The sequence below is a fragment of the Anarhichas minor genome, unplaced genomic scaffold (genome assembly GCF_050575085.1).
Source record: "Anarhichas minor isolate MPS153535 unplaced genomic scaffold, ASM5057508v1 ptg000062l, whole genome shotgun sequence".
NCBI lineage: Eukaryota > Metazoa > Chordata > Actinopteri > Perciformes > Anarhichadidae > Anarhichas > Anarhichas minor.
The window spans coordinates 5,186,972-5,202,092 of NW_027466508.1; the positions used below are offsets into that span (position 1 = coordinate 5,186,972).

The 15,121-nt window shown below is 40.5% G+C and overlaps 1 protein-coding gene across 1 annotated transcript; it reads left to right on the top strand.

Moving 5' to 3' along the window:
• Window positions 1-1,072: 1,072 nt before the first annotated feature.
• LOC142933589 (semaphorin-7A) lies at window positions 1,073-14,581 on the top strand. Its single transcript, XM_076077732.1, has 14 exons — window positions 1,073-1,226; window positions 3,400-3,533; window positions 3,661-3,735; window positions 3,833-3,931; window positions 4,156-4,264; window positions 4,521-4,625; window positions 4,709-4,848; window positions 5,014-5,192; window positions 5,927-6,029; window positions 7,045-7,240; window positions 8,239-8,354; window positions 8,594-8,739; window positions 11,848-11,924; window positions 13,021-14,581. The coding sequence occupies exons 1-14, from the start codon at window positions 1,130-1,132 to the stop codon at window positions 13,380-13,382; spliced, it is 1,938 nt and encodes a 645-aa protein (XP_075933847.1). The 5' UTR covers window positions 1,073-1,129; the 3' UTR covers window positions 13,383-14,581.
• Window positions 14,582-15,121: the final 540 nt, after the last annotated feature.

Sequence of the window (15,121 nt, forward strand, 5' to 3'; positions counted from 1 at the left end):
TCTGGGTAACCAAATAATTTCTCATATTAGCATCCTGCAATGAATTTGTGTATTGCTGCTACACATATAGCTAACCCTTAACACATTGGCTTATTTACCTCCATTAAAGGAAGTAACCAAACATCCATCTGGGATCAGTTTATTATTTACTTTTAAACTTTTAAAATGAAAGAAACTCAGTGTCCTTTAAATTCCCCTTTTTCTATTTCCCTTTAATAACTTGAGGGTTACCATAATATTTCCCTTTAACAGGAAACAATACAATCTAACTATATTCAGGTTGCCTTTAATTCGAGTTTACAACAAACACACACACACACACACACACACACACACACACACACACACACACACACACACACACACACACACACACACACACACACACACACACACACACACACACACACACACACACACACACACACACACACACACACACACACACACACACACACACACAAATTGGACAAATTAAATGAAAGAAAACCCCTCGTTGCTGGCAGGATGTGTCGCCTGAAGCGTGGAAGTCCAAACTCTCAGTCCGCTTCACTCGAGAGAGCAATAAGATGAAAGTGTGGTACCTTAGTTACGAGTTCTGAGTCCAACCTGCAGCTTTTACCAGTGTCTCGGCCTCAGCTGAAGAGCATGATGGCAATAGAGCCTTTTAAACTTCTTATACATTCTATTAGACTGTACCTTGTTAACCTTTTAATCTCCAATCACTTTCTAACCATATTTAGAAGTGTTTATATAGTGTTTTATATTTAGTGTTGTTTAACTAAGTCACATATATATATATACAGATATACCTTTATCGTAACATCGTTTTAATAACAATGTATGGTATTTATTTTTAACCTGGTTTAGTGCTGCTGTTAAATCGGTATTACATTACTAATCCCCCCCTCCCCCACAAAAACCAAATAATAATATAATAAATAATTAAAAATAAACAAAAAAATATCTACAGAAAAGGCTGTAGTGATCTAGAATGAATTGTGGAAGGATAACTTATAGCAGATATGTCACTATCTATATGTGTTCTTAACGTGAAGAGGCGGGGCTTAGGCAGCTTCTCTGTAGTTGAGACCAGAGACGCTCAGTCGACGGCCACCTCAGACGCAGGATGCTGCCCTTATTTCTAACGGTATATGTGTTATATTTAACAGCGGCGACATCCGTGACATCGCCGCTGTTACCGAGGATGACGTTCACAGAGAAAGGTATGAAATATTTCGCTTTTTTTTATTTAGCTTTTTTACGACTTTAAAACGCGACACTGTTTTGACATCGCTGTGGTGATGTTAACCTTTACTCTGTCGTGTATCCAAGAAAAGAAGGACAAATGAAACGTTTTAAAATGTGTTATAATCTTCCCCGGTTTGATTTGATACACACACAATTACCCAAGACTGTTGAGGGACAGCAGAGCTGCTGCATTGCGCTATACGTGATTAAAGTGCTTTTGTGGCACTAACAGCGACGAGTCAGGATGGAGACTATTCTTCTTCTCCAATAATGTGTTTTATTGTGATAGGAAACTGTAGGACATATTGATAGAAGTACATGCATTTCCATTGAATGACTTCACGGTGTCACAAACACACTAAAGTCATTAATATAAGATGGTTTATATGATCAGAATATAAAACATAAAAAAAGCTAAAAATGTGTTTGTAAATATATTGATTGATTTGCACAAATATTATGGTGGTATAAAATTACCACACCGTATTTAAAAAGTGTGTACTGAAGAATTAGAGCATACACTTTTGGATGGTTTCAGTAATTAAAAAGTTGCGACTTCATCATGAACAACAGGCATTTTTAACAGACATTTAAGAAATACACTGGTTTACATAATAAAGTTAATGATGGCTGGAGTTTGTGCTCTCTGACCCACTGGAACACTTGGAGAGAACAGAAGAATCGTTAGTGTCATTAATAACACCTCTAGTTGAAGTGTCGAGCATTGTGGCTTTCACTTTGACACTTTGGCGCAACACACATTCTCCCACGTTTAACCGCACAGCGCCTCTGCAGATCTTGCTGATTGATAAACCCTCAATCTGACGGCCCTTCCATCTTACCGCGTTCGCATCCCTGTGTGCTTTTAAAATGCTTTCATTCGCACAATCCGGTATAACGACGTGAGGGAAGCTGTGAGAGACTTGGAGCACCAATAAGAGGAACACCATCCATTCGAATGAAGGATGAATTAATGACATTAATGAATAAACACTATCAGCCCAAACTAAGGTAAATTCTTTAAAACTCCGCCAGAGGCTGATAAGGCAAGATGTGCGTGGTCCAAATGCTTCATCAAATCCCAAGTCATAGAGGAGTGTCTCTCTCAAACTATTCAAAGATTGGAAACACATGGGCTGCACCTCTATGAAGCAAGCAGATCATTCTGCATTGTCCTCTATGGCTAAGAATAGGGCAGCTATAATTACAAGGTTCAACACACACTTGGAATGGAGACCATGTCATTGCATGAACATGGAAAGTCTCAAGGGGAACCTTCATGTATTTTTTATCTTAATGAGCGAGTACGATGCTTTACTTCCGTTTCTCTTTCCTGTTTAGTATTAATGTAAATTGAATACATTTTGGTGGGACCATACTAGCAAGTTATTGTATGGTTTGGATATGAGATTGAAGGATGCACATTTTCAGACCGTCTGTCCTGGGAGACACGGAGGTGTACTTGGTTTTTCACATGAAAAGTGACGGGAAAAAAAAGAGAGCTGAGAGAGTTCAAACCCCGGCTCCTTTCCCACCTCCACGGGGCTGGCCAATCGTTGCATGACGCGAGGCCGTGCCTCGACTCAGCACTGATTTTAGCTAAATGCTAAAATCAGCACGCCAGCGTGCTCACAATGGCAATGCTGACATGCTGATGTTAAGCAGGTATACTGCTTCCCATGCTCTCCATCTCAGTTTAGTGTGTCAGCATGCTACGGTTTGCTAATTAGCATTGAACAAAGTACGAGTGAGGCTGTTGGGAGTGTCATCAGTTTTGCAGGCATTTGGTTGTAATCGTAAAGTATTACACAGATGACAACTTTGATGGTGGTGTTAGATGAAAAGTTGAATCATCACCAAAAACAACGATTCATCCATAAACTTGAATATCAAACAACACATGTCAACCTCATGGCGCTGCTACTGGAAAAGTCAGGAGATCACTGAAGGTTCTTCATCTTGGAATCACGCAAAAAAAAAAAAAAAAGTAAAATGTTGTACATGCAATGGCTGATTAGATAATTCCATCTGGATAGAGCCACGCCGCTGGCTCGACTAATAACAGGTTAAACTCTCACTGTGTACAATGACAACGTGACCTTGTCCATTGCACACCCAGTGTTTATCATTCAATATTCTTCACTGTAGAGACAACAATGAAAAGGTTATCCCTGCCCAGACACCACGCACCCGTACAGATTGTTCTGCAAGGAAATCCAGACATCGTCATCGCCGCTGGACAAAAACACCTGAACTCATTCAACTTCCAAAACCCTCAGAAGGTAGTGAACGTCTCCGACAGTGTTTGCTTACATAAGCAAATATCAGGAGTTTGCATTTAAACAACAGATGGCATTCATTTACAGTGACGTGGCGATAATGACAACAAGGCATTCCTTCTCTTCACAGACTCGGGTGGAAATAGACGTGTTGTGGACAGAGTGCATCGACAACTGGCCTCCGCAAAGACTGAGCGCAAAGAGGGTAAAAGAACATAACTTAATAGCAAACAGCAGAACACGCCGATATGTTGGTCAGATGTGATTGTAACATCACAACAATTCTCGCTCTTGTCGCTTAGGATTGCAACTATAACATCACCGTGGTCCACAAGAGGGAAGAGGACAACCAGGTGTTTCTGTGCGGGACCGATGGCAAGGAGACCCTGTGCTGTGACATGGTAGGACACTGAGACAGAGATGCACAGGGTATGTTGCTGAGAGCGGAAGGAGCGCGTCTGTCACAACGTTGGGTATAATCACCGGCGGTGCTCTTTTCTGTCTGGTCGCTATCGCCGCTCAGTGCGACTCGAGACACTTCTTCTGTGTATTTGAAACAATCCACATTGTGCTGCCAGATGGAGGATAGCAGGGGTAGTTTGAGATCTTTTGTGTTTTCTTGTAGAATTTATCAGAGCAGACACCCAAGTGCCGTCCCTCTGAAAAAATGAAGATGATAAGAGACAGCATAAGGGAATTTGTCATAAAGGAAGGTGAAGCGTTTGCCCTTGTGGGTAAGTTTCTGAACACACAGGATTTTTCTTAAACGGCTGATTAATCTGCTTTCTGATTTAGATGCTCTTTTCAGCACTACTAACCATGCTTTAATCAGCTCAGCACTTTCTAATGATTTTGTCTCCTTCTTTGCTACCATTGCTTATAAGGAGATTGCGCTGGGGCTTCCTGCTTGTGCCTGCAACAGGAAGCGATGCTGCGATGCTGCTGTGATACACGAACCATTTGTAACAATTTGTTCCTTTTTTTTTGCAGATTCTCTAGAAAGTGATCTCTACATTACATACTCTGGTTCTCAAGAGTATGTTGGCATCCACAAGTTTGGGAAAAACCGAGTTGCCCCGTCAAGACACAATAAAGGTATTTGCATGGAGATAGATTGGTTTTTTTTGTGAGTCTCATCAGTTAACTGACGTTCATGACTTTGGTTTTTCTCTCTTTAGAGCAGCACTATGTGGGTTTGGTGCTCAGCAGACAGAGAGACCCAGAGAACAGCAAAGTCTATGCCTTCTATAGGGAGAAAGTAAGAGAGGGAGGCTTGAACAGTGAAATGTGGCTCCCTTTTGTGACCCGGGTTTGCACGGTAAGACCTGCACAATTAAGACATTTTCAGCTAGATTTCATGAATAAAAACCATTTTTAGCATCAGATATGTGCATGTATGGGTTATATATATATACACGTTACTAATCATTACATATGCATTATGAAAGCGGCATTGATCCTTTGGCTGCGTTATTGTTGCTAGGTGGATCTTGGCGGCCCCAAGAACTTACTGCAGTTTAGCTGGACGTCCCAGATGAATGCCAGGCTCTTCTGCGGAGACACTGACAGCGGAAAGCATTTCCCCGAGCTGATAGACGTGGCTACTGTGCATGCAGACAAGTGGCAGGACACCAGGGTTTATGCGCTCTTCAGAAATGAATGGTAAGACCCCGTTATCTTTCATGCATTCATGAAAGGGTGAAGGGTTTTACAAAAGTGAAAACACTGCTTTTTTTCTAAGTTTGAATCATGTTGGGGTAAGCTAAATTTAAGTACAGTATAAAACTCAAGTACAGTCATAACTTAAGCATTATCATGTAATGCTGTGCTTTTACAACAATGCAAACAAGTAACTTAAGTCGAAACACAAAAAGCTTAAATGTAATCCAAACTTGACTCGTGACCCATTTTGGCAAAACTGGTTGAACTCTTCCCAGCATCATGAGATTAAAGTCAGACCCCGTGATGTGAGGTGAAAACAAGAATGAGTTTGCTGTTGTTGTGTCTTTACATAAAACGGCAGATTCACATGTCGTGTCAGCCACTTTAACCAAACCATAACCACAAACCACCATGAGATGGGAATAAAGACTCTAAAAATAGTTGTTTATTCAGTAAAGTACATTTTTTTAACTGAGTAAACAACTATCGTTAGAGCATTTCCCCCGTGTCTCCAAGAGTAAGTTGATTAGACAGAACTGCTTGAACGTCTCGCTTGTTCTTCCTCTTTTCAGTCAAGTCGAGTTCTTCCTTTCTAAATGTGGCCCCGTCTAATCAGTTGTTTTTCACATCTTCTGACCAGCATGACTAAAGTCTTGACTGACCTCTCTTTCTTCAGTTTCTTGTTGTTGCAGATGTCTCTGTGTTTACCCGCTGACCTCTGTGTCTCTCCACAGGGGTATGAGTGCTGTGTGTGTCTACGGCATACAAGATATTGAACAGGTCTTCACAACCTCCAACTTTAAAGGTTCGGACGAGCAAAGCGGCCGGCCGAGAGAGGTATGTGTCGAGCAGCTTTATCTGAGCTGTAAAATAACGACTGTATCAACTTGACTCGTCACCAAATGATTCCTGACGTTATTATGGCCGCTATCTTTCAACCTATATGCTTCAAGTTACAAAGTAGATGATGTGATCAATTCTGAGTAACATACATTACTTTGTTTCCTTTTTATTGATAAATCATCTACACGTCAGAACATCTAGAATTATAACGACATTTTCTCAAATTTGACCAGTATTTTCAAATGATCTTTTGTGTATATTATAGCTTTTAAGTCATCACTGGCTACTAGAATACCCAAAAACTGCATTATTATTGTTTGGTTGTAGCTTGGTATTATTGTTCTGTTTCATTTTGCATTTAAAGGCATTTATTTGTCGAAATTCCTAACTTTTACACCCCCGGCAGCATCAGAAAAGATACTCAGACAGAGAACAATGCACACTGCTACGCCATCCTATCCTTGGGTTTTAATGTCAGTGTCAAGCTAAATTTGATGCATCTAGCCATCAATATGCATATTAAGGAACACCTTTAAGGGGTTATTCTTTGAAAACAATTCAACTTGAAACATTCAAAAGTGAACCAGACAGGTTTTTCCATCAACTCATGGAGCTAACGATAGCTTCATTAGCTTGGCAGGTGATTGGAGGAACCGAAGCCATTCGAAAGAACAGCGCAAACCTTTGTTCCGTGGACAAAAGCCTTCAGTGCCGTTCTTTGTTCTTTTTTTAAAGATAAATACTCTGCAGTTCAGATATAATTGATGTCGCAGCATCTATGCCGCCATTGTTGTCTAGAACAAAAAGTCGCTTCTCTGTGTGTTCTCACCATAGACCGTGTGGGTCTCACACACACCCACGAATTCTCTCGTGACATTGTGAGAATCCAGTTGCCGTGCAAGGCGACGTGTGTGCCACGCAGGAACGGGAAAGCTCGACAGGCAGGACAAACGTTAACTGAACCAACACAACACAAACCAAAACCCACATGCCTTTCTTTTTCCTTCAGTGTGTTGCAGACAGCACAAAGATTCAACAAGACATCCTGGGGAAGATCAAGACGAATTCGGAGATGGAGGAGTGGGTCTGGCCTGTGAACAACTCTGGCCCGCTCCTCTCTAATCACCACACCTACACTCACATCCACGTCCACGGTTCCCAGGACAACAGCGACAGTCACCACACCGTCCTGTTCCTGTCTCTAAGTGAGTGATATGAATCAGGGAAGTTGATACTAAGAAAAGGGTAGTTTCCTGTACATTAGTGTACATTTGAGTGTCATTACATAGACAGGTTCCTCTAATTACTTTTTTTCTATTTGAACGAGCTATTGTTTGACGTCCTACCCAGGTGTAACTGAATTGGACTGAGTCATAGAGAGCAAGGAGTGATCACCTATGACTAGGACTGAGACCGTAGACTGGAAGGTTAACCTTTCCAAAGTTGTGTGCATTGCTGTAAAGGGAAGTGCAACTTCTTCTAAATTCTGACTGATCTCTATATAGTCTGGGGACCGCGACTTTAGTTGTGGTTGGTTTTGTGTGTCATTCCCCGTGATACATCATGTGGAGTATCACATGTGAAATAGGGTCACGTTATTTTTTATTTTACCGTTTTATGACATATATGATGTGTCATAGTACTGTTTTTGCACTTTGGCCCATGTACCTATTAAAGTAAGACTTTTCATCACATGCCCAAAAGACTATGAGAGGAGGTAGAATCACATTCACAACGAATTTGAATTAAACCCACTTTTTCTTGATGATAATATGAACTATATGATGCTTCAGCCATTGAACATATCTTTAAAAAGTTTTGAAAGAGTATAAAAATCATCTTTGGACGTATTATAACAAATGGCGTCCGAGCCTCAGCGCTCTTCTTTGACTGACATGGAAGCAAGTTTGCTAATCTGCCTTGATTACGTCATTATTGCTCAATACTGAGTATTGCTAACCCCCTGTTGGCTTGTTGGAAATTAAATATTGCAACAGTCAAGTTGCAGCATTGTTCAAGCAGCTACAAGTTACAGTACCAATGTAGTGCTAAGCACAACACTTTTATTTATTTATTTTTATTTTTTTTAAAAGCTTTGCTGGATTAGTCTTAAAGAGGTGATGAAACAGCGTGAGTGGGTTGGTTCGTGGTGGTGGGGTGTGTTTGTACTGGATCGAGTCAACTTCCTGTCTTCCCGATACAGACAATGGAGGGATTCATAAGGTGATGCAGAATAAAAGTCAGACATTTGTCATCGCCGAGTATCAACCTTTCAACCATAGGACCCACGTCGTCAGCATCAGCCTCCACACCTCCTCTGTGAGTAACACCACCTACACAACTCTTCCCCTGAACCAAGACACAAGGGGGGGATTTTTACTCCTACACACCAATAATGGTGTTAGTGAATTAAAGCAAGATGGTAGTACTTCTGAAAGAAGTGCGTACAACTTGGATGTTTTTGGAAGAAGTCTAAACTTTTCAGAGGATATTGGTGTTCTAATAGGTGGTCCCATTAACATTTTAAAAAACGAATTATGTGCTGTGTATCGTTGCAGAGGAAGCTGTATGTGAGCTCCAGAAATGAACTGGTCCAACTGAATGTGGCAAACTGTGCCCAGTATGGGGACAGCTGTGAGCTATGCGTGTTGGCCAGAGATCCCTACTGCGGCTGGAACGGCACCCACTGCACCCCTGAGACAGAGTAAGACCACCCCTTCTTGATGTACCAGGAGACATTTCATCTAAATATCCCAACATACCCTTTCATCCACAGTGTGCATGTGTCTCAACACCTGCCTTATTAGATGGTATAAATACAATATTTCAACCCCTCCACCGATACTGCCGAGTACAGTTGGCCAATCTGCCAAAACTTCCAATCATTTTTCATATCTGCATTTAAACCTGTTTAAAACAGGACTTTCCCTGAAACAAATGATCCCTTCAGGGCTGTGAGTTAGCTATAGTTTGGCACTGCAGGCATAATAGGTGCAGATTTAAGTGCTTGTGCAAAGGTTTTAGTATGTTGTTATTCAGCTACAGGCCTAAGCATACAGCAGTCACCTGACTTCTGCAAGGCTCACTGTCACATGTTATTGTTTATGCACTGCAACTCAAAGCTGCCAATGCTAGAAAAAAAAGGTTATTACCACAAATTATTTTATTATGAGGATTTGTCATGAGAGAAGTTTCCCATTATAATAAATTATTATTTTTTTTATATTGCAACAACTTTTATCTATCAGGAAATATAAGTTTAAAAAAAAAAGTGTACTCACTTGAGGATATAAAGATAAGTCTTGCATCCTTTATAGCCACAGTCTGATAAAATCTCAAGATAAAAGGGTGTTACGAGAAAACGTCGTTTATAATTTTCCTATTAAATCAGAATCAGCTTTATTGGCCATGTATGAATACGTATAAAAGGAATTTGACTTCGGTGTTTACGTTGCTCTTAACGTACATACACAGAATATACAAATAAATGCTACTGTCAAAGTGTTTGGACCAAAGACAAAGCTGATTTTTGCCTTGTGTCACTCGTGCAAATGTGGCCGCTGGAGTATTTTTGTTGAGTATTTCGCAACCGGAGAGTATTAGCCCTTAACAGTCAATGGGAGTACTGAAGAGGGTCTCCCCTCCATAGATACCACTTAGTGCTAACTTGGTTTGTTGTGAAGTACAACCGATATATGGAATCAAGTAACAAATACATATTTTTAGAACTTACCATGTAGTCCTATGGCTTAGCCCCGTTTTCTCCAAGCTCTGTCCCTTCGTGTCCCGTCTCTGTCCAGTACTGATATGGAGCCGTAGAGCTCCGGGCGCCCACAGACGGCCACAATAAGTTTGTCCTCCATTTCTGATTCTCTGTGACGTCAGGAGCATCTCAACTCTCAAAGGCTTTTGCAACAACTCGCCACATTACTTATTTGTTTTCAACTCGCCCGGCACAAATTTGAGGGTCTTTGCATTGACTTTGTATTGTCTGAACACACCTGGCCTCATTATTACATTCTCACTTTACAGAGACAAGTTAACTTGAAATGGACTTCACCTCTAAACCGGACAGGCTGCTTTCTCTGTAAACAGGAAGAAAGTTTTTCATGAAATAATTATAATTAGATTTCTCAGTATGTGGCCGTGTAGGAACTTCGGTACTGGTACCTACACCAACTACACACACAAACACAGCCCCTACCCCCACATCTGCACACACACTTCCTGTGATGTAGTTGATCACTTCGATCACTAAGATCAAAGAGATTCTTTTCATATGACTCATTGTGGTCTTTGGCTCAAAGAGGTAATGATAGTGATAGGAAGAGCTTCCCCACATGGGGAAAGGCTGACTAGCATTGGTAAGTGGAGATAAGGTGTTGCATTCTTGCTCTGAGCAATAGTCTGACTGGCAGTGCATCTATTGTGGTGAAATGCAGCAGCCCCCATGAGCCCCCCTTACCAGGGGATGACGGAAGTGACTAACTGTCGTCGTTACCTGTTTTTTTTTTTTTTAAATACTGGTGTGGATCTATGTGGAATCTAGTGAAAAAACCCCCCAAACTTCAAATTTGACTTAAGGTAAGGTAATCTACCTTACTGTGAACACTGAATCATTCACTTTCATTTGTAACACATTGTTTAACATTGTTAAACATTGTTTAACTTGCATTTTGTTTCATAAAATAATAAGGCACAGTCACAAAGCAATGGGATAATACTTTCATATCTATCCACATATTTATATATCAAATAATGTAATGTTTTCTAATTACATGTTATTTTAAGTTGAAGGTAAACAGAGACACTTAGTTGGGCGGAGAGATCACCGGCAGCTGTTCAGTGTGCTGTACAGAAACAAATTGAGTCTGAAAACAAACCTAAAATACATTTTGTCGTTCATAACTTCCTCTTATGGGTGCCCGAGTTCTGCTCTGCTCACAAAAGTTTTATGGCGATGTTGTTGCCAATAAAATCTTCATAAGATTGAGTGGGTTCCAATAGTGTATCGTAGCTTGAATGGGTTGTTAGACTGAATTGTGACAGTTGTGTACCTTGTGTGTCTGCATTAACGTCAATTGAAATGTTTGATTTACTTACACGAGCTGGCAGGAAGTCTGGTGCGTTTGTACATAATGCTGGTGAGTTTTATACTCACAGTAGCTGTGTTTCCATTCACATATTTGTGTGCATATTTCAAAGTAGATAGATAAATAAATAGAAAAGCTGTATAAAAACAGCTCAATTGCAAAAGAAGTTTTTACATATACTTGAGGTGGTTTTTGCCTTTGACGCAAAATTGTTGATGCACAAAATGAGTTATAGAAACGTCCTCGCCAGAGAAATTCTGTCACAGCTAACATTTAACTCGCATGACTGATCAGCTGTTTCCGCTGTCGGTGTCTTCTCGCATATCTCTATAATACATGAATGCATGTCTTTGTCTCCGGACAACATTTCATTTAATTAAACAACTAAACAATTTAAACTTGCCCAACTGAAACTAATTCTTGAAGACCTCTCTCCATTTTCTTTCTCAAGCCATCTTGTTTTGTTTCCAGTTCTAAACCTCTATTTCTACTTCTTCTACTCTGTTTACTGGCAGATTGCAGCCATGCGTAGCTTTAAGCACCAACTTCTAACCAAACTACGCTGTAGCCGAGTTTATTCGCTCCAAACAAGTTGATGGAAACACGCTTAATTCACATTTCTCTTTCTGCAGAATTTCAAAAGTTCACTTAAAGTTTGCTTGAATGTTTTTAACCTAACTGGCATATTTTTCTAACTCAGTTACCCTTTACTTTCACAGTGGCACACTGCAAGATCTGACCCAAGGGAACCCTGCTAACTGCATGTCTTCATCCAAGCTTCAGCTCCCTGGAAAAGGTATGACGATATTCACGAGTTTACTGCAATCAGGTCTAGCTAAGCTAGGCTAACTGGTAGCCTTATATTGAACAGACAAACATGAGAGTGGACTAGATCTTCTCATCCACCTCTCGGCAGAAAAAGCATGCAAGCCTATTTTCCAAAATGTCTAAAGCTACTTTAACATCAATAATCTGCCTTTGTAGTCTCAGAGGCCCCCTTTGTTTCTTAATACATCCATTTTGTATGCATACAACACACAAAACCATACATTTTCAAAATTGCAGATAACAATAGAAGCGTAAAGCCTGATTTAAAGAACAGAAGGAAGAGTCATAACAAAAAACACATGGCAAGCTACTGCTAGCAAGAGCCCTTGAGCAAGGCACTAAATTGACATCACGGGTTCTGCCCTGTGAGATAACATGGTTTTCCAAAAAGATCAGAATATGCCTGTGGCATGATCATAAAAGGCAAATATGGTTTGCATTAATCAAATACATGCAAAACTTATAATGAATAACTCAAAGTAGACAGAGCTTCACCTCGACATTGCAGCCACTATACATCACATCTTTTTAATTAGACATATTCAATATTGCCTGTCTTTGTGTGCCTCCTATGTAACTGAGGAATTTAGGCTGATTTGAACCCAAACCATCTTATCCTGCCATGTACTTCACATGATATGGGAATCTTGCAAACAACGGACTTGGCCCCTTCCTAGACTTCCTGTGTGCCATCTTGCCCCCGTCAGGTCACTGCCACAATGAATGTTGCCGCTGACATTTGACCTACGGTGCCATGTTGTGCTGCAGTTAGAATTTTCTTAACGAGAACTTTGACCCGTCTTTCAGAACTACTACAAACGTGTTCGACAACTTCTTTCTTTCTTCTTTTCCAACTTTCTTATCACACACACACTCCTGGTCATCAACATCAGTACAACATCAACAACATTAGAGAGCAATCCTTCTAAATTATATTCCCATACGCTGATGATACAGTTCTCTATTCTCCTAGTCCCTTTTCAGATTCATAAATAACTTGCCGGTCGAAATAAAGGTTAAACAAACATCTTAAAGCTTAACAGACCTGGTGTTTCTTTCCTCAGTGTCTACTCCACGTCTCGGTGCCACTGCAACACATGCAGACGAGGCCAAGGGCAGCGTCACACTTCCCCCTGAGAGCAAGTATTTCCTCCAGTGCCCGGTGTCGTCCCATCACGCCCAGTATACCTGGCGTCACCTTGAAAGCAACACATCATGCAGCTCGAGGGAGCAGCGGTGCCTTCTCCTGATCGACAGCATGGGACCCGAGCAGGCGGGAACTTACAAATGTGTGTCGGAGGAGATGGGCTACATTCGAGTCTTGGCGCAGTACCAACTTCAGCTGGAGAGCAAGGCGGCGGGCCGTTCATCGAGCCCACTGGTCTGGCTTTGTCTAATGGCAGTTCTGATCAAGAGTTTGTCCTGAGTAGATAACACCACAGGATAACAAAGGCAATATACGACACTTACGATCTCCAAGTGTCTGCAATCGTAACATAGCTAGGGCCGCGACATTATCACTAAAAGGAAAATCTTTTATTTTCTTACCACAAGTCCTATTAGTAATTATTGCCTTTGATTTAACTAACAAAATAGTAATACTGCACTTGTGTATTAATGAATCAGCCGAGTAGACATCGATAAAGAAAACAGACGTCTCAATCTTGCTTTGGATTGTAAATAAGTCCTAGCCTTCTAAAGCAGAAAGTAGAAGTAGAAGTAGAAGCAGAAAGTAGAAGCAGAAAGTAGAAGCAGAAGTAGAAAATACGTGTAAAAGCTCAAATGTTCCTCATCTAGCATCTCTAAAGCCTTTGACGTGTCACTGTAGGCGCTTGCCTTCCGCTGCACACAAACAGCCGAGCGTACGTTTAACCAATAATGATGTGAATTATTTTTTGTCAGCCGAGTTGAAGCTTAATGTTTTGATTCCATTATTATTATTGTTATTATTATTTAAGACCATACTAAATAGTAGAAAATAGTAATAAATGAATCCGTTAAGTCAACATTTCAGCACTGTGCCGTTCAAAATCCAGCAAGATGACGAGTCTCTTCCGCGATCATCTTTGGATTAAGAAATACATGTAGTTGCAACTGGTTATTGGGTGATAAAAGGTGTTATTTTTCAGATAACCAGATGCTTAGCAAGGATGTAATACTTCATAACCTGGGGCAAGGGGGTGGCATGTAGGAAACCTTTGCTGGTTTAGAAGACAGAAGTGTGTTGAAACCAGAATCATGCAGGTAAAGGAGTCATGAGTCTTGCGATAGTATGATTATTAAATTACATTTCAGTTCTTTTGAAATACTACCCGTTTCCTTTACTGAGAAATGCTATCCAAAAGGAGACATCCTGTCCTTGCTGTAATTTCTCATCTTGCATACTACCTCAGACTTGCTTAATAGGTTGCTTCACTGTGAGACACTTTCAGCACTTTATTTATTGTAATAAATGAATGTATTTAATACTTGTGTTTGATATGACAGTGTGGGAATACAAAGATGATGTTTGACTTTTGATTTGCTCCAACAATGGATTTATTTTTGTAAGAAAACATTTCAAAAACGTGTTTGCTTTTTTGCATCGCTTTTCCTTTTCATAAAAATGCAAATCTGTTTTCGTTCCGCAGTTTACTGTCATCGATTGTTCCATTCAACCAGTTCAGTTCTTCAAACACTGTGCTCTAAATTTGACAGAACCACCACATGTCACAACTTTCATTGTGACATTTCCTGAGCGTGGTGATGTATTGCGTGGTGATGTGAACACATTGGTTTGCAGTGTGATTGGGGAGATAAGCTGTCACACCAAGCTCACTTGAGAAACGTTATTGATCGTGTATAAATATGGAATAACCAATGTGACGAATGTGGGATTTTGTTCGTTCGGGAATTCGCTTGACTCGTGCTACAGAAACCTGCCGTTTGTAAAAAGCGGAAGTGAATTATTTTTCGCACTACTGGAAGTGAACTGAATGTGAAAACGCTTCTAAATGTTAACCACGCTTCCAAAACGAAAGCATCGGGTCCGGTGGTCTCAGAGGCCCCACCGACACTTTAAAAAGAAATAAATGAATAAAACAAACACACATGGAAGTAAGATATAAAGTAAAACTTTATCATGACATACAAGTTTAAAGCCCTGAGAACCATATCTTTATATTA

What these genes read in the sequence shown, in the direction of transcription:
- LOC142933589 (XM_076077732.1), top strand. Translation starts at nt 1,130, where the DNA reads ATGCTGCCCTTATTTCTAACGGTATATGTGTTATATTTAACAGCGGCG. An exon ending in TCAGCCTCCACACCTCCTCT is followed by an intron (nt 8,355 to 8,593) that starts GTGAGTAACACC and finishes GTATCGTTGCAG; the next exon opens with AGGAAGCTGTATGTGAGCTC. An exon ending in GCTTCAGCTCCCTGGAAAAG is followed by an intron (nt 11,925 to 13,020) that starts GTATGACGATAT and finishes TTCTTTCCTCAG; the next exon opens with TGTCTACTCCACGTCTCGGT.